Source organism: Rhinoraja longicauda, chromosome 19 (genome assembly GCF_053455715.1).
Source record: "Rhinoraja longicauda isolate Sanriku21f chromosome 19, sRhiLon1.1, whole genome shotgun sequence".
NCBI lineage: Eukaryota > Metazoa > Chordata > Chondrichthyes > Rajiformes > Arhynchobatidae > Rhinoraja > Rhinoraja longicauda.
The window spans coordinates 36,937,699-36,960,951 of NC_135971.1; the positions used below are offsets into that span (position 1 = coordinate 36,937,699).

The 23,253-nt window shown below is 54.5% G+C and overlaps 1 protein-coding gene and 1 pseudogene across 2 annotated transcripts in view; one reads left to right on the forward strand and one right to left on the reverse strand.

Annotated features, from left to right (window-relative positions):
• Positions 1-7,579, forward strand: part of LOC144602562 (class I histocompatibility antigen, F10 alpha chain-like) — a 12,556-nt gene extending 4,977 nt beyond the window's left edge. The window contains exons 3-7 of the mRNA XM_078415691.1: positions 2,784-3,073; positions 3,519-3,629; positions 4,874-4,903; positions 6,105-6,152; positions 7,227-7,579. Of these exons, the coding sequence (XP_078271817.1) occupies positions 2,784-3,073; positions 3,519-3,629; positions 4,874-4,903; positions 6,105-6,151 (478 nt within the window). The 3' untranslated portion in view covers position 6,152; positions 7,227-7,579. The remainder of the gene's footprint in view (positions 1-2,783; positions 3,074-3,518; positions 3,630-4,873; positions 4,904-6,104; positions 6,153-7,226) is intronic.
• Positions 1-23,253, reverse strand: part of LOC144603231 (class I histocompatibility antigen, F10 alpha chain-like) — a 1,654,937-nt pseudogene that overhangs the window by 903,801 nt on the left and 727,883 nt on the right. The gene's annotated exons all lie outside the window — the stretch shown is intronic.

The window sequence follows — 23,253 nt, forward strand, 5'->3', positions numbered from 1 at the left end:
CCTCTCCCCATCTCTCTCTCCCCCCCTCCCCTCCCCCCCTCTCTCCTCCCCCCCTCTCTCCCCCTCCCTCTCTCCTCCCCCTCTCTCTCCTCCTCTCTCATATAAGGAACAGTAGATGTGGCCATTCGGCCCATCAAGTCTACTCCTCCATCCAATCATGGCTGATCTATCTCTCCCTCCTAACCCCATTCTCCTGCCTTCTCCCCGTAACCTCTAACACCTCCACTAATCCCCAATCGATCAATCTCTGCCTTAATGATCTCCACTGACTTGTGGCCTCCACAGCCGCTGTGACAATGAATCCCACAGATTCACCACCCTCTGGCTAAAGACATCTCTGCTCATCTCCTTCCTAAATGAACGTCCTTTAATCCTGAGGCTGTGCCCTCTAGTCCTAGACTCTCCCACTGGTGGAAACATCCTCTCCACATCCACTCTATCCAGGCCGCCCACTATTCTGTACGTTTCAATGAGTTCCCCCCTCATTCTTCCAAACCCCAGTGAGTCCAGGCCCAGTGTTGACAAACGCTCATCATAGGTTAACCCACTCATTCCTGGGATCGTTCTCGTGAACCTCCTCTGGACCCCTCTCCAGAGCCAACACATCCTTCCTCAGATACGCTGCACAGAATTGCTCACAATATTCCACATGGGGCCCGACCAGCGGCTTATAGACCCTCAGCACCACATCCCTGTGACCAGCGGCTTATAGACCCCCAGCACCACATCCCTGTGACCAGCGGCTTATAGACCCTCAGCACCACATCCCTGTGACCAGCGGCTTATAGACCCTCAGCACCACATCCCTGTGACCAGCGGCTTATAGACCCCCAGCGTCACATCCCAGTGACCAGCGGCTTATAGACCCTCAGCACCACATCCCTGTGACCAGCGGCTTATAGACCCTCAGCACCACATCCCTGTGACCAGCGGCTTATAGACCCTCAGCACCACATCCCTGTGACCAGCGGCTTATAGGACCCCCAGCGTCACATCCCAGTGACCAGCGGCTTATAGACCCTCAGCACCACATCCCTGTGACCAGCGGCTTATAGACCCCCAGCATCACATCCCTGTGACCAGCGGCTTATAGACCCTCAGCACCACATCCAGTAACCAGCGGCTTATAGACCCTCAGCACCACATCCCTGTGACCAGCGGCTGATAGACCCTCAGCATCACATCCCTGTGACCAGCGGCTTATAGACCCTCAGCACCACATCCCTGTGACCAGCGGCTTATAGACCCCCAGCACCACATCCCTGTGACCAGCGGCTTATAGACCCTCAGCACCACATCCCTGTGACCAGCGGCTTATAGACCCCCAGCACCACATCCCTGTGACCAGCGGCTTATAGACCCTCAGCACCACATCCCTGTGACCAGCGGCTTATAGACCCCCAGCACCACATCCCTGTGACCAGCGGCTTATAGACCCTCAGCACCACATCCCTGTGACCAGCGGCTTATAGACCCTCAGCATCACATCCCTGTGACCAGCGGCTTATAGACCCCTCAGCACCACATCCCTGTGACCAGCGGCTTATAGACCCTCAGCACCACATCCCTGCTTTTGTCCACAAACCCTCTTGTAATAAACGCTGGCATTAAGTTTGCTTTCTTCACCACTGATTCCACTTGCAGATTAACGTTGTGGGAATCCTGCACCAGCTCCCAAGTCCCTTTGCACCTCCCATTTCAGGATTCTCTCCCTATTTAGAAAATAGTCTTCACCTTTATTCCGGCGACTACAAAGCACGTCTCCACACTTTGCTGCACTATATTCCATCTGCCACGTCTCTGCCCGCTCTCCCAACCTGTCCACGTCCTTCTGCACAGTCCCTGCTTTCTCTACACTACCTGCCCCTGCACCTATTCCCGTAACATCTGGAACCTTTGCGACAAAAGCCTTCAATCCCCTCGTCCAAATGATGAATATACAACGTGGAGCAGCGGCCCCAGCACCGGCCCCTGTGGAACCCCACTGGTCACTGGCGGACAAACACAAACCCCCCTTTATTGCCACTCTTTGCCTTCTGCCATCCAGCCAACCTGCCATCCATGACAGTGTCTGCCCTCTGATACCGTGGGGTCTCAGCTTCCTCAGCAGCCTCACGCGTGGCACCTTCTCCCTCTGCCCCCCCTCTCTCTGTCGTCCCCCCACTCTCTGCCCCACTGCCTCTCTCTGTCCTCCCCCTCTCTCTGTCCCACTCCCTCTCTCTGTCCCACCCCCTCTCTCTGCCCCCTCTGTCTGTCCTCCCCATCTGTCTGCCCCCCCAGTCTGTCTGTCTCCCCCTCACTGTCTCCCCCTCACTGTCTCCCCCTCACTGTCTCCCCCTCACTGTCTCCCCCTCACTGTCTCCCCCTCACTGTCTCCCCCTCACTGTCTCCGCTCTCTGTTGTCTCCCCCTCACTGTCTCCCCCTCACTGTCTCCCCCTCACCGTCTCCCCCTCACTGTCTCCCCCTCACTGTCTCCCCCTCACTGTCTCTCCCCTCACTGTCTCCCCCTCACTGTCTCCCCCTCACTGTCCCCCCCTCACTGTCTCCCCCTCACCGTCTCCCCCTCACTGTCTCCCCCTCACTGTCTCCCCCTCACTGTCTCCCCCTCACTGTCTCCCCCTCACTGTCTCCCCCTCACTGTCTCCCCCTCACTGTCTCCCCCTCACTGTCTCCCCCCTCACTGTCTCCCCCCTCACTGTCTCCCCCTCACTGTCTCCCCCTCACTGTCTCCCCCTCACTGTCTCCCTTCACTGTCTCTCCCTCACTGTCTCCCCCTCACTGTCTCCGCTCTCTGTTGTCTCCCCACAGTCCAGCCCGAGGTGAGCATCTCTCTGACGGCCGATGGCCGCCGCCTGTCGTGCTTCACCACGGGCTTCTACCCGCGCTCCATCGAGGTGAACCTGGTGCGGGCCGGGCTGGTCCTGGATGAGACCCACTCCCTCGATACGCTGCCCAACCACGACGGCACCTACCAGCTGCGCCGCTGGGCCGACGTGGAGCCCGGGGACCGGGGCCCGCTCTCCTGCCGTGTGGAGCACCCGGGGCTGTCCGAGCCCCTCGAGGTCTTCCTGGGTCAGTGGGGGGGGGGGGGGGAGAGGGGGGGGGGTGGGGGGGGGGGAGAGGGGAGGGGAGCGGGTGGGGGGGGAGAGGGGAGGGGAGCGGGTGGGGGGGGAGGGAGGGATGGGAGCGGGGGTGGCGGGGGCTTGTGAGAGGGAGTGGGAGAGGGGAGGGTTGGTGGAGAGGGGCAGGTGAGTAGGTTACTGGGGAGGGATGGGAGGGCAGGTGCCGTGGGTGAGGGGAGTGGTAGCGCAGAGGGCAGGTGGGGTGGGGTGAGGAGGGGAGCGGCACGGGAGGGGGTGAGTGAGACGTGAAGGGGAATGAGAGGGGGTTGGGGATGGGGGAGTTTGAGAGGGGGAGGGGATGAGAGGGGGTGGGGGGGGGGGGATGGAAGAGGGGCAGAGGGTGGGGGTCCGGGATCTCAGTCCTTCATCCGCCTGTGTTTCTGAATCTCCGACAGTCCGTGAGTCGGGCAGCACCGGGATGATCATCGCGCTCGTTGTTGTCGCGGCGGCGGTGCTGGCGGTGGGCGCGGCCGTGGGGGGAGTCCTGTACTGGAAGAGGAGACAAGGTAGGAGTGGGGAGAGACAGGGCCGCCCCCCCCCCCCCCCAGCCCAGCACCCCCTCCCCTCCCCCTCAGAGACAGTGGGGGGGACGTCTTATCCCCCCCACCCCGCCTTTCCCGACCCCCGCCTCTCCTGTTCCATCCGTCTCCCGCTCCGCCCGCCCCTTCTGCCACGTTGTTCCGTTCCCCCGATTCACGAGTCAGTGTGGGTGGGGGCTGGTGTGGGGTGGGGGGGGAGGGTGATATGGTGGAGGTGGGGGGTGAGGTGTGCTGGGGTGTGGGTGGGTGGTGGGGTGTGGGATGGGGTGGGAGAAGGGGGATGGGGGGGCAGGCAACACCGTATAAGGCCCTTCGGCCCACCGTGCCCGTGTCTGCCCGTCATGGACAATGCTCCCATGTGCCGGCTCTGGGCCGCTGATTCTCTGCCTGGCAGCTCCAGCCGGACATCCATCGGGCTGAGAGTCTCTGCTCCCCCACCCCTCGGGCAGAGCGGACACATCGCAGCCCCCGGGGGAGGGGGGATTATTCGTCCGATCCTCCTATCTCAAAGCGCAGCTCTGCCCTCCCGTCCCATGACTGCATCATCCTCCGGGCACCTCCACCCTCGTGGCCCGACCCGGCAACAACACCGAGTAAATCTCACTCTGCCCCCCCCCCACTCCTCCAACTCCATCTCCTGCTGCCTCACCCCCAACTTCCACTGCTCCCATTCCCCATGATCTCCCCCTGCTTGACCCCCAACTTCATCCCCCGCTCCCCTCCCAACCATCTCCCCCTCCCCTTACCCCCAACTTCCCCCCTCCCCCACCATCTCCCCCCTCCCGCCTGCTCCTCCACGTCTCCACCCTCCACTCCGTAAGTAATTTCCCTCAGACCACAGCTCCTGTTCCCTCCGCTCCACCCTCCCCTCGTTCTCCCTCCCCCCTCTATCTCACCCCCCTCCATCTCCCCCCTCCCACACCTCCTCGTCCCTCTCCCCCTCCATCTCGCCCTCACTTCAGTCGTTTCCCCGCTCCCTTCACCTCGAACGCCCCCACCCTGAGGTCAGGTGTTGGCGGGGAGCCGGTGTCCCGGTGTCGGGGCCGGGCCCAGCCCTGACCTGCGGCCTGTCGCACTCTTGCTTGCCGGTCACAGCGCTGCCCGTGTCCGCTGTGTGAGTGTGTCCGGAGCTGACGGGGCAGCTGCTGAATGTGTGTGTTTAGACCAGGCTGATGCGGGGCCGCGTCACTAACTGTGTGTGTGTTTTACAGCGGGGAAGATCGTCTACGGTCCCACCCAGAGTAAGTTCCCTCAGACCCCAGCTCCGCCCCTGTCCACAGTCTTACACATCCTTACTGTGTCTGTCTGTCTGCGCGCGCCCGTCTGTCCCTGCGCGCGCCCGCCTGTCCCTGCGCGCGCCCGTCTGTCCACGCGCGCGCCCGTCTGTCCCTGCGCGCGCCCGCCTGTCCACGCGCGCGCCCGTCTGTCTCTGCGCGCGCCCGTCTGTCCATGCGTATCTGTGCACGTTTCTGCGCTGTGACAATAGACAATAGGTGCAGGAGGAGGCCATTCGGCCCTTCGAGCCTGTACGCACCGCCATTCAATGTGATCATGGCTGATCATTCTCAATCAGTACCCCGTTCCTGCTTTCTCCCCATACCCCCTGACTCCGCTATCCTTAAGAGCTCTATCTAGCTCTCTCTTGAATGCATTCAGAGAATTGGCCTCCACTGCCTTCTGAGGCAGAGAATCCACAGATTCACAACAGTCTGACTAAAAAAGTTTTTCCTCATCTCTGTTCTAAATGGCCAACCCCTTATTCTTAAACTGTGGCCCCTGGTTCTGGAATCCCCCAACATTGGGAACATGTTTCCTGCCTCTAACATGTCCAACCTCTTAATAACTTATATGTTTCGATAAGATCCCGTCGCCAGTCTTTCAACATACGACAGTCCCGCCATTCCGGGAATTAACCTAGTGAACCTACGCAGCACGCCCTCAATAGCAAGAATATCCTTCCTCAAATTTGGAGACCAAAACTGCACACAGTACTCCAGGTGCGGTCTCACCAGGGCCCGGTACAACTGCAGAAGGACCTCTTTGCTCCTATACTCAACTCCTCTTGTTATGAAGGCCAACATGCCATTGGCTTTCTTCACTGCCTGCTGTACCTGCATGCTTCCTTTCAGTGACTGATGCACTAGGACACCCAGATCACGTTGTACGTCCCCTGTTCCTAACTTGACACCATTCAAATAATAATCTGCCTTCCTATTCTTACCACCAAAGTGGATAACCTCACACTTATCCACGTGACCGTCTCTGCGCCCCCCCCCCCCCCCCCCCCCCGTGCTCGTGTCCGGGCGAGTGCCCGTACCTCTGCGCGCGTGCCCGTGCTCGCGTGTGCGCGCATGTGTCCGTGTGCGCGTGTCCGGCCGTCTGCGCCTCGCTGCAGCCACGCCGTTGCCAGTAGACGTGTAACGGCGCTCCTTCCCTCCGCAGCATCGGAGCGCGGGGAAAACTCATCAACATCCTCTGCTCCAGCCTGAGGTAGGAACCGAGCCGGCGCCCCCACACAACCCGCCCCACACACCCCACACACCACACCCGGGGTGGGAGGGGGGGAGCGGGGGGGGCAAGTTTAGTTCCCCTGTGGGGGGGTGGCTTTAATTCCCCGGGGGGGGGTGGATTTAATTCCCCTGTGGGGGGGGGGCGTTTATTCTGGTGGAGGGGGGGCAGTGAGTTTAATTCCCGGTGTGGGGATCATCGCCCTTGAGGGGGGGGGTTATTTTCGGCGGGGGGCGGTGAGTTGAATTCCCCGTTGCGAGGGCGGGAGATACATCCCGTGAGGGGAGGGGCTGCGGTTAGTGTGTGTGCGGAGGTGGGGATATGCCAGTGGTGTGTGTGTGTGTGGAATATGCCAGCGGTGTTTGTGTGTGTGGGGGGGGGGATATGCCAGTGGTGTGTGTGTGGGGGGGTATGCCAGTGGTGTGTGTGTGGGGGGGATATGCCAGTGGTGTGTGTGGGGGGGATATGCCAGTGGTGTGTGTGGGGGGGATATGCCAGTGGTGTGTGTGTGGAGGGGGGGATATGCAAGTGGTGTGTGTGGGGGGGATATTATATCCGGTAAGGGGAGGGGTGGGTGTTTCCGGGGGGGCAGTTATTCCCGGGGTGGGGGTGGGTTTATTGCTGATAATTGAGCGGGTGGGTGTTTCCGGGGGGGGCAGTTATTCCCGGGGTGGGGGTGGGTTTATTGCTGATAATTGAGGGGGTGGGTGTTTCCGGGGGGAGCTGTTATTCCCGGGGTGGGGGTGGGTTTATTGCTGATAATTGAGGGGGTGGCGGCGACACAGCCACGACAGGGGCATTAAAGAGGCTGTTGGATGGACGCGTGGAGATGCGGGCAGCGCGGGGGGGGGGGGGGGGTGTGACGAGCGGGCAGATAGTTGGTCTTGGCGGCACGGTCGGTACAGACAGTGTGGGCCGAAGGGCCTGTTGTTGTGCTGGGCTGTCCTGTGGTGCTGGGGGAGTGGGTGTTTATTCCCGGTGGGGGGGCGGGGGTCGGTATTACTGCTACACGGGTGGGCTGGCGTCGCTCTGTGACCAACTCTCTCTCTCCCCCAGGGCCGCCGTGTCCCGCCGCCGGTCCAGGAGCGTCGGTGGAGAGCGGGACAAGTTTGCGGGGTTTCTGCTTTGGGGGGGGCGGGGACTGTAATCGTGGGGTGATGGGTGAGCAATGAGCGCATCCACAGCTGGTTTGGTGATTTGGACTTTGCGCTTGTCTCTCTGGGTCGCTGCTCATTTACTGACTGCACTGGGGGGGGGGGGGCTGCTGCTTCCCATAATGTTCCTGCAATGACGGGGTTCAGTGGGGAACAGTCCCGATCAACATCTGGTGGCAATCACAGCTGGAGCGTTGCAGCGCTGGTTGACCCGAGGTCCGGAGCCGGTCGGGGGGCGGAGTGGGAGGGAGGGGTTCCTGGCGTTGGGGCGACACATCCACCCGTGGACTGTGGGGGGGGGGGGGGGGGTGATCAGGGAATGGGATTCATTGCTGGGGGGGGTGATCAGGGAATGTGATTCTTTGCTGGGGGGCGTGTTCTGCTTCACTGTCGCGAAATAAATGTTCAATAAAGTCCAGTGTGTTCTCCAGCTGCCTGTCCGTGGCTGCTTGTGGTGGTGATGGGGGAGGGGGGGTCACGGGCATTGGGAGGGTGGGGGGGGGTCACGGGCATTGGGGGGTTGGGGGTGTCACGGGCATTGGGAGGGCGGGCCCAGTGGGACACTCCGTGGGAGGGGGTGGTGAAGGTGCCGAGACATCCGTGACCGGGGAGAGCGCGGACGGTGGAGCAGCGGTAGAGTTGCTGCCTCGCAGCGCCGGAGACCCGGGCTCGATCCTGACTACGGCTGCTGTCTGTACGGAGCTTCTAGATTCCCCCGTGACTGCGTGGGTTTTCTCCTGGTCACCGGTTTCCTCCCACACTCCAAAGACGTACATGTTTGCAGGTTAATTGGCTTGGTAAAATTGTAAATTGTCCCTAGTGTGCGGGGATCGCTGGGCGGGGCGGACTCGGTGGGCCGAAGGGCCTGTTTCCGCGCTGTATCTCTAAACTGAACCCGGGGCGCTGGAGAACGGAGCGGGAGATTGTAACGTGTCTGGGAGACAGTGATCGACTTCAGGAAGCGATGCGGTCCACACACCCCGGTGTACATTGACGGCGCCGGAGTTTGTAAACTTCAAGTACTGAGCAGTAAACATCACCAGCAACTTGTCCTGGACCAGCGCGGCCAATCCCCCTTCTCCCCTCTCCCATCGGACAAGAGGGACAGAAGTGTGAAAACGCGCCCCTCCACATTCAGGCACAGTTTCACCCCAGCTGTTATCAGGCAACTGAACCATCCTATCACCAATTAGCCGTCATAACCTCACATCTTCCTCATCGGAGACCCTCGGACCATCTTTAATCGCACTTTATCCTGCATTTAACATGATACATGTCTCCTGTATCTGTACACTGTGGACGGCTTGATTGTAATCATGGACAGTGTTTCCGCTCACTGGGCAGCGCGGCACAACAGATCTTTTCACTGTACCTCGGTACAGGTGATAACAATAAACTACATTAATCTACACTAAGTGCCGGTGACGTCTTCTGCGAACTCGGCAACGGCGGACTGGTTTAACGGCGCCGCCGCTTCTCTGCTCCCCTCATCAGTTGCCCGCCTCTGACCCTGGGGCAGGTTCTCTCAGCTTCACCCACCCCTCCCTTCCTCAGACTGAACCCACCCGGAACCTCGCCTGTCCATTCCCTCCACAGACGCTGCCTGACCCGCAGAGTTCCTCCAGCACTCTCTGTGATTCGCTCACATTCACAGCGGTCTCCCAGCTCCTGGTTCCCTCGCCGCGGCCGATGAGGTCGAATGAGCACCGTGTGTGTCAGGGTCGGGGACAGGGCCGTCTTGTCGAGCTGCGCTGCAGCTTCATGGAGTACCCCGAGATCTCCCCGCTCCCCAATACTCCCCGGGACCCCTCCATTCACCGTGTGTGGCCGCCCCTTACTGCTCCTCACACTGCATCGACTCGCATTGACCGGGACTCACTCCCCCCGCCCCTGCCCTTCCCATGTCACCAGCTGACCCACATCACCCTGTACATTCCCCACCCCCACAACGCCGGTCGGTCTGTCGTTTCCCCGGGGGTGGGGGGCGGGTCAGAGATGAACCGGAGACACAGGACCCCCGTGGAATCTCCCCAGAAACTAACCTCCCCATCCTCCAGTGGTGAGGGGGGATGTGAGTGGTGAGGGAGTGGGGTGGGGGGATCTGAGTGGGGAGGGGGGGTGGATGTGAGTGGTGAGGGGGGGTGGGGGGAGAGGTGGGAGTGAGTTGTGAGGGGGCGGGGTAATGGGCGATTTGAGGTGGTGATAGGAACACAACGTGCAACAGCGCAGTCTCGCATCCCGCAATCCTCCCGCACGCCGCAGTTCACTCGGACCGCTGTATCCCGCAGTGTCTCCCTGTGTTCACCCCTCACTCCCCCGGCTGCACACCCTGCAACCCGCCCTTCCCCTCTTGCCAGAAGGAACTGTCTCCACACGTTGCCATCAACTCCCGCTGCCGTTCAGGCGCAGCGCCGCCCGCCAGTGCTTCAGTCATTGGCGGTTCACAGGAAACTCTGCACCACAGCCGCATCGCTCTCCTCTCCACCATCAGTTAAAGGAAGTCACGTCTCCTCTGATTCCACGGGCCCACTGCCGCCTGGTCTGCGGGTGGCGACGAACACCGTGCAGCCGCCGCCAAACGGGATGCGACTCGTCGACCGGTGACCGGCCGCGGGAATGTACCGCTGTCGGGAAATCTGCCGGAATCGCGATAGGCCGGGAGCGCCCGGCGACCCCGCTGTCCGACGCAGAATGCCGCGACCAATCGATGGGAAACGGAACCTCCAGCCGACGCCGTCGCCTCGCCCCGATACAGGCCGCAGATTCGGCGTCGGGAGTCGGCTGTGGAGATGGATCCAGCGGGTCTGGACGTGCTGGAGTTCCAGAGTCCAGTCCGAAGGCGGCACATCCATCCCGCCGATTGTAACATTGCGTTTACAGCGCGGGGCGTCGGCGGGGAGCTCGGCGGGCGCAGCACGGTGTTCAATGACAACCCAAGAGTCGGCGGCGACCCGATCAGGTCAACTGGCGACCAGCCGCGTTCACGCACCTGTTGTGTTCGATACATCACCGGATTCACACAACAGTTTGATTCACTGGGAACCTAAATTGATACGGGGTCTGAAAGAATCTCCATTATTAAAATACTTGATCGGATTATGGAATAAGGTAAATTTTGAGGATGAAACAAAAAAATCTTTATTAGGAAAGACAACTTTGATTCAGAATAGATTGATACCTTTTACAATGGATAACCAGCTTCTATGTAGGTGGCATCAAAAAGGGATTAGATATATAGGTGATTGCTTTGAAAAAGGTATATTGATGTCATTTGAACAATTGAAAAATAAATATCATATATCAAATAATTCCCTTTTCTGTTACTTTCAATTAAGAGCTTATTTAAAAGATAAATTGGGTCAAACAATGTTATTGCCGAAATCTAAGGAAATTGAAAACCTAATTCAAAAAGGGTAAATACATTTTTTTACTTCTATTATATATAATCTAATTCAAAAAAAGGCTCCTAAACAAGGAATTCATATATCAAGGCGAAAATGGGAAACGGATTTGAATATTAATATTGATGGAACAAATTGGTCAAAACTATGCCTTGACAGTATGAAAAATGCAATAAATGTTCGGTTTAGACTAGTACAATATAACTTTCTGCATCAATTATATATCACACCACAAAAATTAAAGAGAATAAACTCAAGTTTATCTGACCAATGTTTTCGGTGCAATCAAGAAATTGGTACTTTTTTTCATTCTACTTGGTCCTGTTCAAAAATACAACCTTTTTGGACAAATTTAAGAAGTTTTTTAGAACAGATTATCGGAATACAACTTCCATACAACCCAAGATTGTTGTTATTGGGTGATGTTGAAGGAATAAGACCACAACTTAAAATGAATAAATATCAGAAAGAATTTATAAAAATTGCATTAGCAGTCGCCAAAAAAACTATCGCAGTTACTTGGAAATCTGATTCCTATTTAAGTATGGACCTTTGGAATAATGAAATTTCTAACTGTATCCCACTTGAAAAAATTACTTATAATTTAAGGAACAAATATGATACTTTTTAAAATATCTGGCGTCCTTATCTACAAAAGAGGGGCCTATATATATAGAAGAATTGTTCATATTTACAATGGTTCTTTTGTGAGAGATGTATATACATATAGTTTATTCTGTTTGGAATTCCATGGGGCGTGTGCAGGACCACCAACAACCAGGCAGTCTTTAATCTTTTTTTCTTTTCTTTCTTTTTCTTATTTGGGGTTAGTATAAGGGGTGGGGGTAAGGGTGGGGGGGTTGTTTTCCACAACGTTCTGTAAAAAAATAAAAATAATATAAATTTTTAAAAATAATAATAAATTTTAAAAAACCAGTTTGATTCACTATGAAATTTATTGCACGACCAAATAAGGCACGTACACTCACATGTCCCCGAATAACCCAGTACACGCTCGCAAACCCCGAGTACACGGCACAGCACGCCGCAGGATGGTTCTGTTCTCCATCACCCGGCACCGTCCGCCACACGGCCCAAGGCTGGGTCTCTCTCCGCAAAAGGCCGCCAACTCCATCCTTTATGGCATTTCCCATCAGAGCAGACCGCGCCACTGCCCCTCCCCGAGCCCATCATAAGCCCCCCTTGTCTGCAACGTTTCTGCGCTACTAGCGGCAGCGGCGCGGGTGGTCGACCCAACTATTGCTGCTGTGTTTGGTTCACCAACGCTACACGTTCCCATAGAATGGCCTGAGAAAGGCGACGTTCCCAGGCAACGCGAGTCTCCTGCCACGGACAGGTGCAGACAGTGTCTCCCACTGTCTGGAGAACTGTGTTTCAATGTTGTTTTCAGGGGCTGTGGAACGCTGGTAATTCCATTTTACATTCCAGCTGAGATTCTCTGTTTAACCCTCGCACGACTGAACCTCTGCCGGGAAATCTGACGAAGTCACGGTAAATCGGGGCAGCCCGGCGACCCCGCTCTCCAACGTGGACTGTCGCGACAGTCGATGGGTAACGGAACGTCGAGGCTACGCCGCCGCGGAGCGGAGATACAGCTTCGCACATTCGGCCTCGGAGGTCGGCAATGGGGATAAACCACCCGGTCTGCAAATGGCCGGAGATCCAGAGACTCGGGCGCAGGCGGCAGATTCGACCCGCCGATTGCAACATTGCGTTTGGGGCCCAGGGTGTGGGCGCGGAGCTGGGCGGGTACAGCGCGGTGTTCAGAGACACCCGAGGAGTCGGCGGTTTGTGGATCGGGTCGCAACTCGTCAACTGGAGCCCGGCCGCGTACGTATCCCGCTGCCGGGAATCCGCTGGAATAACGGTCGTCCGGGAGCGCACGGCGATCCCGCTGTCCGACGTAGGTCGCCGCGACGCGTCGTAGGATACTGGACCGGGTAGCCTTGGCTGCCGCGGAGCCGAGATACGGACCCGCATATCCCACATCGGAAGTTGGCTTTGGGTCGGATCCGTCAGGTGTGGTCGGGCCAGAGTTGCCGAGCGCGACCGCAGGCGGCAGATTCCACCCGCCGATTGTAACCGTGCGTTATCTGCCCGGGGCGCCGGCGGGGAGCTCGGCGGCTGCAGCGCGGTGATCGGAGACACCTGGAGAGTCGGCACCGCCTCGAGCGGCCGCGACCCGTCAACCGGCGACCTGTCCGGTAACTGCACCTTTCAATGGACACTGCCGAAATCGCGGTGAACTGGGGGAGCCCGGGACCGCGCTGTCCGACGCGGGCTGTCGCAACGAGTAGATGGGTCCGGTAACATTCAGCCTAGGCCGCCGCGGAGCCGAGATACCGGCCCGCAGATTCAGCATCGCAAGTCGTCTATGGGAACGGATCGGTCTGGTGTGTCCCGGCCCGCGCTCCAGAGCCCCGGCCGCAAACGGCAGATCTGACCCGCCGAATACAACATTGCGTTTTCAGCCCGGGGCGTCGGCGGGGAGATCGGCGGGTGGAGCACAGGTTTCAGAGGCACATGAAGAGACGGCAGCGCCCCGAACGGGCCTCGACTCGTCACCTGGTGAACGGCCGCGTGAGTGTAACACTGGCGGGAATCTGCCATGTCGCGGTAAGCCGGGAGTTCACGGCGACCCCGCCGTCCGACGCGGGCCAACGCGCCGCGAACCGGAACGGCCTTCCCAGAGCGCCGCGGATCCGAGATACGGACCCGCAAAGCCCGCATGTGGAGTCGGCCATGGGGACGGACTCACCGGGAGTGCGGTTTCCGGAGCTCCAGAGACACGTCCGCAGGCGGCAGATTCCACCCGCCGATTGCCACGCTGCGTTTTGGGCGCGGGGTTCGTCGGCGGGGAGCTCCGGCGGGAACAGCGCGGGGTCCGGAAACACCCGAAGAGTCGCCGGTTCCCCGGTCGGGACGCGACTGGTCAACTGGTGACCGACCGCGTGTGTACCGCTGCCGGGAATTCTGCCGCAATCGCGGTAAATCGGGGGAGCCCGGCGACCCCGCTGTCCGGCGCGGATGGCCGCGACGTGTCGATGTCCACCGGAACGTCCAACCTACGCCGTCGCGGAGCCGAGATACAGACCCGCAGATTCGGTTGACGAGTCGCGCTGCAGCCGCCGAGCTCCCCGCCGACGCCCCGCGCGGGTCGAATCTGCTCTGGATCTCCAGCCCGGCCACACCGGGTGGATCTGTACTCACAGACCACTTCCGAGGCGGAATCTGCGGGCCTGTGTCTCGGGACCGCGGCGGCTTATGCTCGCCATTCCGGTACACATCGACTCATCGCGGCATTCCGCGTCGGATAGCGGGGTCGCCGTGCGTCTCCAGTTAGCCGCGATATCGGCAGGTTCCCGGCACCGGTACACTCACACAGCCGGTTACCAGTTAACGATTCGCGGCCCGGTCGGGGCGGAGCCGGCTCTTCGGGTGTCTCCGAACATGCAGCGCCCACAGAGTTCCCCGCCGACGACTCGTGTCGAAAACGCAATGTTGCAGTCGGCGGGTCGAATCTGCCGCCAGCATCCAGGGCTCTGGAACTCCGGCCCGGGTGGATCCATCCCCGTAGCCGACTTTCAACGCCGAATTTGCGGGCCTCTATCTCGGCTTTCGCGATTCCGTCAGATTCCCGGAAGATTTGACCCGCCGATTGCAACATTGGGTTTTCAGCACGGGGCGTCGGCGGGGAGATCGGCGGCAGCAGCGCGGGGTTCGGGGACACGCGAAGTGGCGGCGGCGCTCTGATCGGGCCGCGAATCGTCAACTGGTGACCAACCGCGTGTACGTACCGCTGCCGGGAATCTCCTGAAATCGCGGTCGGCTGTGAGGAGCATCGGACCCCGCTGTCCTACGCGCACTGCCGCGCCGACGCGATGGGAACCGGAATGTCCAGTCTACGCCGCAACGGAGATGAGATACAGGCCCGCAAATTCAGCCTCAGAAGTCTTCTGTGGGTTTGGATCTACACGGTCTGACCGGGCCGGAGATCCAGAGCCCTGGCTTCTGCCGGCAGATTCGACCCGCCGATTGCAACACTGCGTTTTCGGCGCGGGACGACGGTGAAGATGGAATTTAATACAGAGGAACGTGAGGTGTTGCATTTTGGAAAGTCTAACATGGGCAGGACCAACACAGTGAATGGTGGGGCTCTGGGGAGTGTTGCAGGCAGACGGATCTTGGGGTGCAGGTGCATGGTTCCTTGAAGGTGGAGTCGCAGCTAGATAGGGTGGTCAAAAAGCCTTGTGGTTCATTGGCCATCATCAGTCAGAGTATTGAGTAGAGGAGTTAGGAAGTCATTTTGCAGTTGTATAAGACGTTGGTGAGGCAGCATTTAGAGTAATTTGTTCAGTTCTGGGCACCATGTTATAGGAACGCTGTTGTCAAGCTGGAAAGGGTAGAGAGAACATTTACGAGGATGTTGCCAGGACTAGAGGGTCTGAGCTACAGGGAGAGGTTGAGTTGGCTGGAACTTTATTCGTTGGAGCGCAGGAGGTTAAGCGGTGATGTATAAAAGCGGTGATGTATAAAATTATGGAGATGTATAAAATCATGAGATTTAGAATTAGATTTAGATCCGGCCCACCGAGTCCGCGTCGCCCAACGATCCCCGCACATTAACACTATAGTGTAACACTACGCACACTAGGGACAATTTAAAAAAAACATTTACCCAGTCAATTAACCTACATACCTGTACGTCTTTGGAGTGTGGGAGGAAACCGAAGATCTCGGAGAAAACCCACGCAGGTCACGGGGAGAACGTACAAACTCCGCACAGACGGCGCCCGTAGTCAGGGTCGAACCTGAGTCTCCGGCGCTGCATTCGCTGTAAGGCAGCAACTCTACCGCTGCGCCACCGTGCCGTGATCAATAGATCGGGTAGATGCACGGAGTCCCTTTCCGAGAGTAGGTGAATCGAGGACAAGAGGGCATTGGTTGAAGGTGAAGGGAACAATATCATAGGAATCTGAGGGTAAACTTTTCACACAAAGGGTGGTGGGTGTATGGAGCAAGCTGCCAGAGGAGGTCGTTGAGTCTGGGACTATCCAATATTTAAGCAACAGTTAGACAGTGGCATGGATAGGACAGGTCTAGAGGGATATGGACCAAACGCAGGCAGGTGGGACTAGTGTAGCTGGGACATGTTGGCCGGCTTGGGCAAGTTGGGCCGAATGGCCTGTTTCCACGCTGTATCAATCTATAACTCGATGGCTCTACTATTCCGCTATTCTGGGAAGTGCAGATGTGCTTACAGAATATTCCGGTTTTAGGTTTATTTTATAAGAGACTGCAGAGAGCTCACAGTGGAAATGCCTTGAATGTTTTGATTGATTTAATGATACAATATGGTTCAACATAGAAGATAGGTGCTGGAGTAGGCCATTCAGATGTTCGAGCCAGCTCTGCCATTCAATACGATCGTGGCTGATCATCCAAAATCAGCACCGCGTCCCTGCTTTTCCCCATATCCATTGATTCCTTTAGCCCGAAGAGCTAAATCTAACTCTCTCTTGAAAACATCCAGTGAATTGGCATCCACTGCCTTCCGTGGCACAGGATTCCACAGATTTACAACACTCTGGGTGAAAAAATTTAAATGTAACATCTCCAAGTTTGTGGATGACACAAAGCTGGGCGGCAGTGTGAGCTGCGAGGAGAACTATATGAGGCTGCAGGGTGCCTTGGATAGGTTGGGTGAGTGCGCAGATGTAGTATAATGTGGATAAATGTGAAGTCATCCACTTTGGTGGCAAGAACAAGAAGCCAGATTGTTATCTGAATGGTTTAGGAAAAGGGTAGGTGCAAGGGGACCTGGATGTCATTGTACATCAGTCACTGAAAGTATGCATAGAGGTGCAGCAGGCAATGAAGAAAGCAAATGGCATGTTGGCTTTCATAGCGAGAAGATTTGAATATGGGAGCAAGGAGGTCCTACTGCAGTTGTACAGGGCACTCGTGAGACCACGGCTGGAGTATTGTGTGCAGTTTTTCTCTCCCAATCGGAGGAAGGACATTCTTGCTATTGTGGGAGTGCAACGTAGGTTCACCAGGTTAATACCCGGGATGGTGGGACTGACATATGTTGAAAGAATAGGTCGATAGGGCTTATATTCACTGGAATTTAGAAGGATGAGAGGGGATCTTATAGAAACATATTAAATTCTTAAGAGATTGGGCAGGGTAGATGCAGGAAAAATGTTTCCGATGTTGGGGGAGTGTAGAACCACGGGTCACAGTTTAAGAACAAGAGGTAGGCTACTTAGGACTGAGATGAAGGAAAACTTTTTCAACAAGATATTTGCGAATCCGTAGAATTCTCTGCCACAGAAGGCAGTGGAGGCCAATCCACTGGATGTTTTCAAGGGAGAGTTAAATACAGCCCTCGGGACTAACGGAATCAAGGGATATGGGAAGAAAGCAGGAACGGGTACTGATTTTGGATGATCAGCCATGATCATATTGAATGGCGGTGCTGGCTCGAAGGGCCGAGTGGCATACTCCTGCATCTATTTTCTATGTTTTTATGTTCCCTCCGCAAATCTGGTTAACTCATCCCTTCCCAAACAAATCAACCCGCATCCCAGGTACCTTCCCCTGCAACCGCAGGAGATGCAACACCTGTCTCTACACCTCCTCCCTCGACTCTCTCCAGGGACCCCGTCAGTCCTTTCAGGTGAGACTTGCACCTAAGTTGAGGTTCACTTGCACGTACTGCAACATCATCTACTGTATCGGTTGTTTCAGGTGTGGATTCCCATATATCGGCGAGACCAAGCGCAAACTCGGCGATCGTTTTGTTGAGCACCATCGCTCAGACCGCCTCGACATACGTGACCTCCCGGTTGCCTAACATGTTTACTCCCCTTCCCATTCCCACATTGATCTTCCTATTCCAGGCCTCCTCCATTGTCAGAGTGAGGCCAAATACATAGTAGAGAAACAGCACCTCATATTTCGCTTGGGCAGCTCACAACCCAGCGGTATGAATATTGATTTATCTATCTTCAGGTAACCGCTTGCATCCCATCTCTTTCCGTTGCTCCCCCACCCTAGTTGTCGTACTAGTTTCACTGCCGTCTTGTTGAGTTTCACAGTCTGTACAACTTGTTATCACCTACCCCACACCAACAATGGACCTTTGTGGGTTCCACATTTCCTTGAGCGTCGTTGCTTTTTATATTTCCTTCATTCATTCGTTCCATTTACTTTCTATATCTCTCCTTTCCTTTTCCCCTGTCTCCCAATCTGAAGAAAGGTCTCGACACGAATCCCCACTTATTCCCTTTCTCCAGAGATGCTGCCTGATCCGCTGAGTTACTCCAGCATCTGTGTCTATCTTTGCTGTCAATCAGCATCTACAGTTCCTTCTTACGCTCTTTAAAATGTTGTTCCAGTTTTGTACCTGCCTCTACTACCTCCTTTGGCAGATCGTTCCATATACGCAAGAACGGCTCAGTGTAAAAGTTGCCCCTCAGGTTCCTATTACATATTTCCTCTCTCACCGTAAGCCTATGTCCTCTGGTTCTTGATTCTCCCAATCTGGGTAACACACAATGTGCATTCACCCTATCCATTCCCCTCGTGATTTTCCACGCGATAATGGCTTCCACTGTTCAGATTACATCTCCAGTACTTGATGCTAATGAATAGACAATAACCCAACGCTACCGTTTCAAGCTCTCTGCATCTCGGTTCGGTGTAAATTGTCCACCTGCACTATTCTTATTAGTACATTTCAACATTTACCCAACACGGTTTCGAATTTCGCAGCGACGTCGTCAGATTCTTCACTGCTTCAAGTCTTTTCCTTCAATGTTAAATTCACTGCCACTGCTCTTTCCAGGAATACCCGTGCCTTAAAGAAGTTCTGCACCTCTCTCCGGCGAGATTCCCATCTCCTGTCAGTTCTGACCAAGGACTTTCGTCCGTAACATCATTCCTATTTCTTGTTTCATAGAAGCTGCCTGACCTCTCGAGCATTGCCATCATTTGTAATTCCATTGTAAGTTGACTGTGAAATAGGAACATTATTAAACACCACCCGTTATCTCTTGGGGAAAACAAAGAAGTGAACGTGCAGCCGTGCCCCTGTAACGAGAGGACGTTGGTAGATGGATAATTATGAACACATGTATTCACTCAATAAATGATGGTGATCCGAAACTCAGCGGTTCAATGAAACTTTATTGTCACAAGTAGATGCATACAGTGACATTATTTGTTTTGCTATCAATTCAGTAAAATCATGCTCTACATAACCACAGTCATGCATAAATATGTTCAACCATTTATTTTAATAACAGTACACTTCTGATATAGAACACAAAGAGTCGCCACGTTTCAGAAACAATCCTGTGCCCTTCAGATTTCAACAGTTGAAGAACCCTAACCGGTCTGGCTGGGACCATCAACAGTTAAGTGGGATTAGCGCAGTCTTTTGGGGCAGAATTGACGCGATGGGCTGATTGCTCTCCATTCTGAAAAATGATCCCGACCCGAAATCTTACTTATCCATTCCCTCCACGAGCGTGGCCTGACCCGGTGAGTTCCTCCCGCACTTTATGTTTTGCTCAAGATTCTGGCACCTGCAGTTCCGTGTATCTCCATTTTGTTGCGTTTTCTTTGTACATTTCAGCGATTCTGCGGTTCGTACTGAAAGCTCGCTAAATTGTCATCTGATTGTAACGTATTATTAATGCTGGGGTCTGAGATTGGACGACTGCCATTTGAAAAGTGATAATCTGATCAAAAATCTGCAAATGCTGAAACGAAAACGTAAACCGAACACGCAGGAAATATTGGTCAAACAGCATCTGTGAAAATAGAAACCGAGTCAATCTTGGAGGCCAAAGATATTCAATCAAAATTGTTCTTATTTTAGATATTCAGCGTCTACCGTGATATTTTTTGGATTTTCCTACTATCTCACTTGCTGGTAAGGTCTGGTGTGCAGCCTTTCGATCTGGAATATTGACGCTGTTTCTCTTCGCAGAGGCCCGCCCGCCCGACCTGCTGAGTATTTCCAGGTTTTTCCGTTTTTTTAAAAATCCGTTTGTTTTTTAGGCAAAAATGACAACAAGGCAAAAATGGATTAAAGTATAATTGAACATTAGGTTCCATTGTTTGTAACCTTACACTGGCCGGTCATCCAAACCTTCGGCTTTAAACCAACAGCGCGATGTTTTAGGATCGGAATACAACGTGCTGATGGAACTCAGCGGGTCAGGCAGCATCTGTGGAGGGAATTGACAGACGGTGATTCCGGTCGAGCCTCTCTTTCACGCTGATTGTGGTAGGGGGAGAAAGCTGCAAAAGAGACGTGGGGCCGGAATAAAGCCTGGCAAGTAGGAGGTGGATAGACGCAAAGTGCTGCAGTAAATCAGGCAGCATCTCTGGAGAACAAGGATAAGGTGACCTTTCGTGTCGGAACGTTTCTTCAGAGGTCAAAGTGCTGGAGTAACTCAGCGGGTCAGGCAGCATCTCTCAAGAAAAATAATAGGTGACGTTTCTTTCAGTCTGAAGAAAAGTTCCGAGCCGAAACGTCACATTTTTTTTCCTTCAGATATGCTGCCTGACCCGCTGAGTTACTCCAGCACGTTATGTCTATCTTCGTTAGAAACTAGCTCCTGCAGTTCCACCCAACACAAGTATTACGTGGATTCGGGTGAGGGGAGGGACGATTGGCAGATGGTTGAAAATAATGAAAACGGCTAAAGATGAAAAGGAGACAAAATCGTGTTAGGTGGAAAGAAGCGGAGTGAAATGTAAAGCCAGAGGGAGGGATATCGATGGAAGGGAACATGGGGTGGGGGGGATAGTGGGAGGAACGGGTGCCGTTCCGGGTTAGGGGCACATGAAAGGGAGAGAGGGTGTAGGGGATATTAGTTAACATTGGAGAATTCAGTCTTCATACCGAAAAATACAAAATGCTGGAGTATCGCAGCGGGCCAGGGGGCATCTGTGGAGGGAAGGAATGGGTGACGTTTCCCATTCCTTCTCTCCCGACAAGCTGCCTGCCCAGCTGAGTTATTCCAGCATTTTGTGTCTGTCTTCGGTTTGAACGCCCATCTGTAGTTCCTTCCTCCACATCAATCTTCACACCGTTGGGTTCTAAGCTAAGCCAGCAGAATACGAGGTGCTGTTCCTCCAGTCTGCCTGTGGCCTCTCTCTTGCAACGGAGGAGGACAAGGACAGATAAGTGGGTTTGGGAATGGGAATGGTAGTTAAATGGCCGGTAAAGCAAGAAACTGAGCAACGAGCTTCGATTCAACGCGACGGTCTAATTACTTTTTAAAAACCGGACAATAATAATAAATGGATCAGCTATCACCTTCTTCGTTTCCTCCCGGAACCTCCTCTGGACAAGAGCATAAATACAAGTGTTTGTGAAGGAACTCAGATACATGAGCAGAAGCGCTATTCTAATCGCGAGATAAAGAGACCTCGGGGCGTTGACCGCAGAACTCTGCGTGACTTCGAAACACAAGTCGAGTATCATAACCGGAGTCCACAGCGCAGTGAAGCTGCCCGAGATGGCAAATAACAGAATCATTGAAGTCCTCCGGTTTCTGATCTCGGGATCACAGATATTACCGTCCATTCGGCGCTTCAGGGCGCTGCGAATTCGACTGACCTGGACAATGTGCCTGACGGTCAGTGAATTTAACAGCAGTACCAGCGGCAGTGGCAGCAGTGGTACCAACAGTTTGGAGAACCATTTGTACGTCTTCCATGCGGGCGAAGTAGCATATTCCGTAACTGTACGGCAGCCCCATCGTATATCACCGGCAATATAGTGGGGCTCATACCGAAAATAAACTGGAATATGGATCAAAAAGCTGAACAAACACACGGTCGTTAGAATCACTGCGGCGGTTCTCTCGGTGCAGTATTTTGCTTTTAACTTCTGGCAACAAATGGCGAAGAAGCGGTCGACTGTGAATGACACCGTGGACCAGACAGAGAATTGCACGCATGATATTTGTATAAAGGATATAAGACGACACGTACAGGTGTACGCCAGGAATGAATGCGGAAAATGATAGCTGAGGACGTTACCCACGATGACATTAAATATACAGACCATTGTGTCTGCGACTGCCATAGTTAGCATGTAACGGATGACCACTTTGGAGAGGCCGCACATTCTCCGGGACAGGACCACCAGAGAGAGAACGTTTGCTGTAACAAGATGACAAGGCAGGTAATTACCAGAGAGAAACACCAGCATCGAGACCGTGTCTTTGGCCATGGAAACGCTGGGAATAACTGAACCGGGAACATTGAAACTGCTGCTGTCAATATTGCAGGGCAGACATCATTGGCTGTGTGAAGGGGAACGATGTCGGATATTCAACAACGGACCAATTGCCTTCATCGATCGGGGCATTGGGTCTAAGAGTCAGGTTGCAGCTTCATAGCTACTTTCTACCTCATTGGAAACCCTCGGACTATCTTTGATCAGACAGGCTGCAACTTTGGAGAAAACGAATAGGCATTCCTGCCATTCATTTGTCCTAAATACCGTCTATATCTCTCGTTCCACCTCCCCCTGACTCTCAGTCTGAAGAAGGGTCTCGACCCGAAAACGGCACCTATTCCTTTTCTCCACTGATGCTGCCTGACCCGCCGATTTACTTCAGCTTTTCGAGTCTGTCTTCGGTTTAAACCACCATCTGCAGTTCCTCACTACACATATCCTTGATCGGACTTTACTGGATTTATCTTGCACTAAACGTTATTCACGTTATTATCGTGATCATGTATTCGTACACTGTGGATGGCTCGGTTGCAATCATGCATTTTCATTCTCCTGACTGGTTAGCACGCAAGAAGGGCTTTTCACTGTACCTCGCTTCACGTGACAAGAAACTAGTTTGAAACTCAAAAGAGGAGATATTCCTAAGGAATACAGATAATCAGAAGTAAAGCGACGGAGATGGCAACAAAATAACTCACCTGGAATACCGATAATTGCAAGAATCGGGTAGCAAATCATGGTCGCATCAGCCGCCTCTATTCCCTGCATTCTATGATGGATAGGAGCAAGATTTCGTTAATGCAAACGTACAGATGCCACAGTGAAGCGATTCGCCGTGCAGCCTGATTTATACGTCATCCTTCTCCACTGGGAGACCAAATTACATTACAGTTCCGCACACCCCATCTCACAAACATCTCCAGCTCTTTCCATTTGAATGAACAGCTAATGTCAGCGCACGGTAATTGATACGAGTGACTGCAATAAACAGGATTACTCTGGGCAGTTCCGGGCTCACTACTGCGCACGGCCCTGAACTGTGAACCAGAGTCTCGAGTTTATCTATCCCCCTTTTCTAACTTTACCTGCGTAAAGACTAGCTCTCTTCCTCTGTGCCTGCCTCTCTTCGTCACTTCCATTTGTATTCTTTTGGTAAGGAGTCCTGTTCTTCCGATAATCTGGCTCAACATTCAAGGGATGCTTGATTCAGCGTCAAGCGACGACTTCATAAGGTCGTC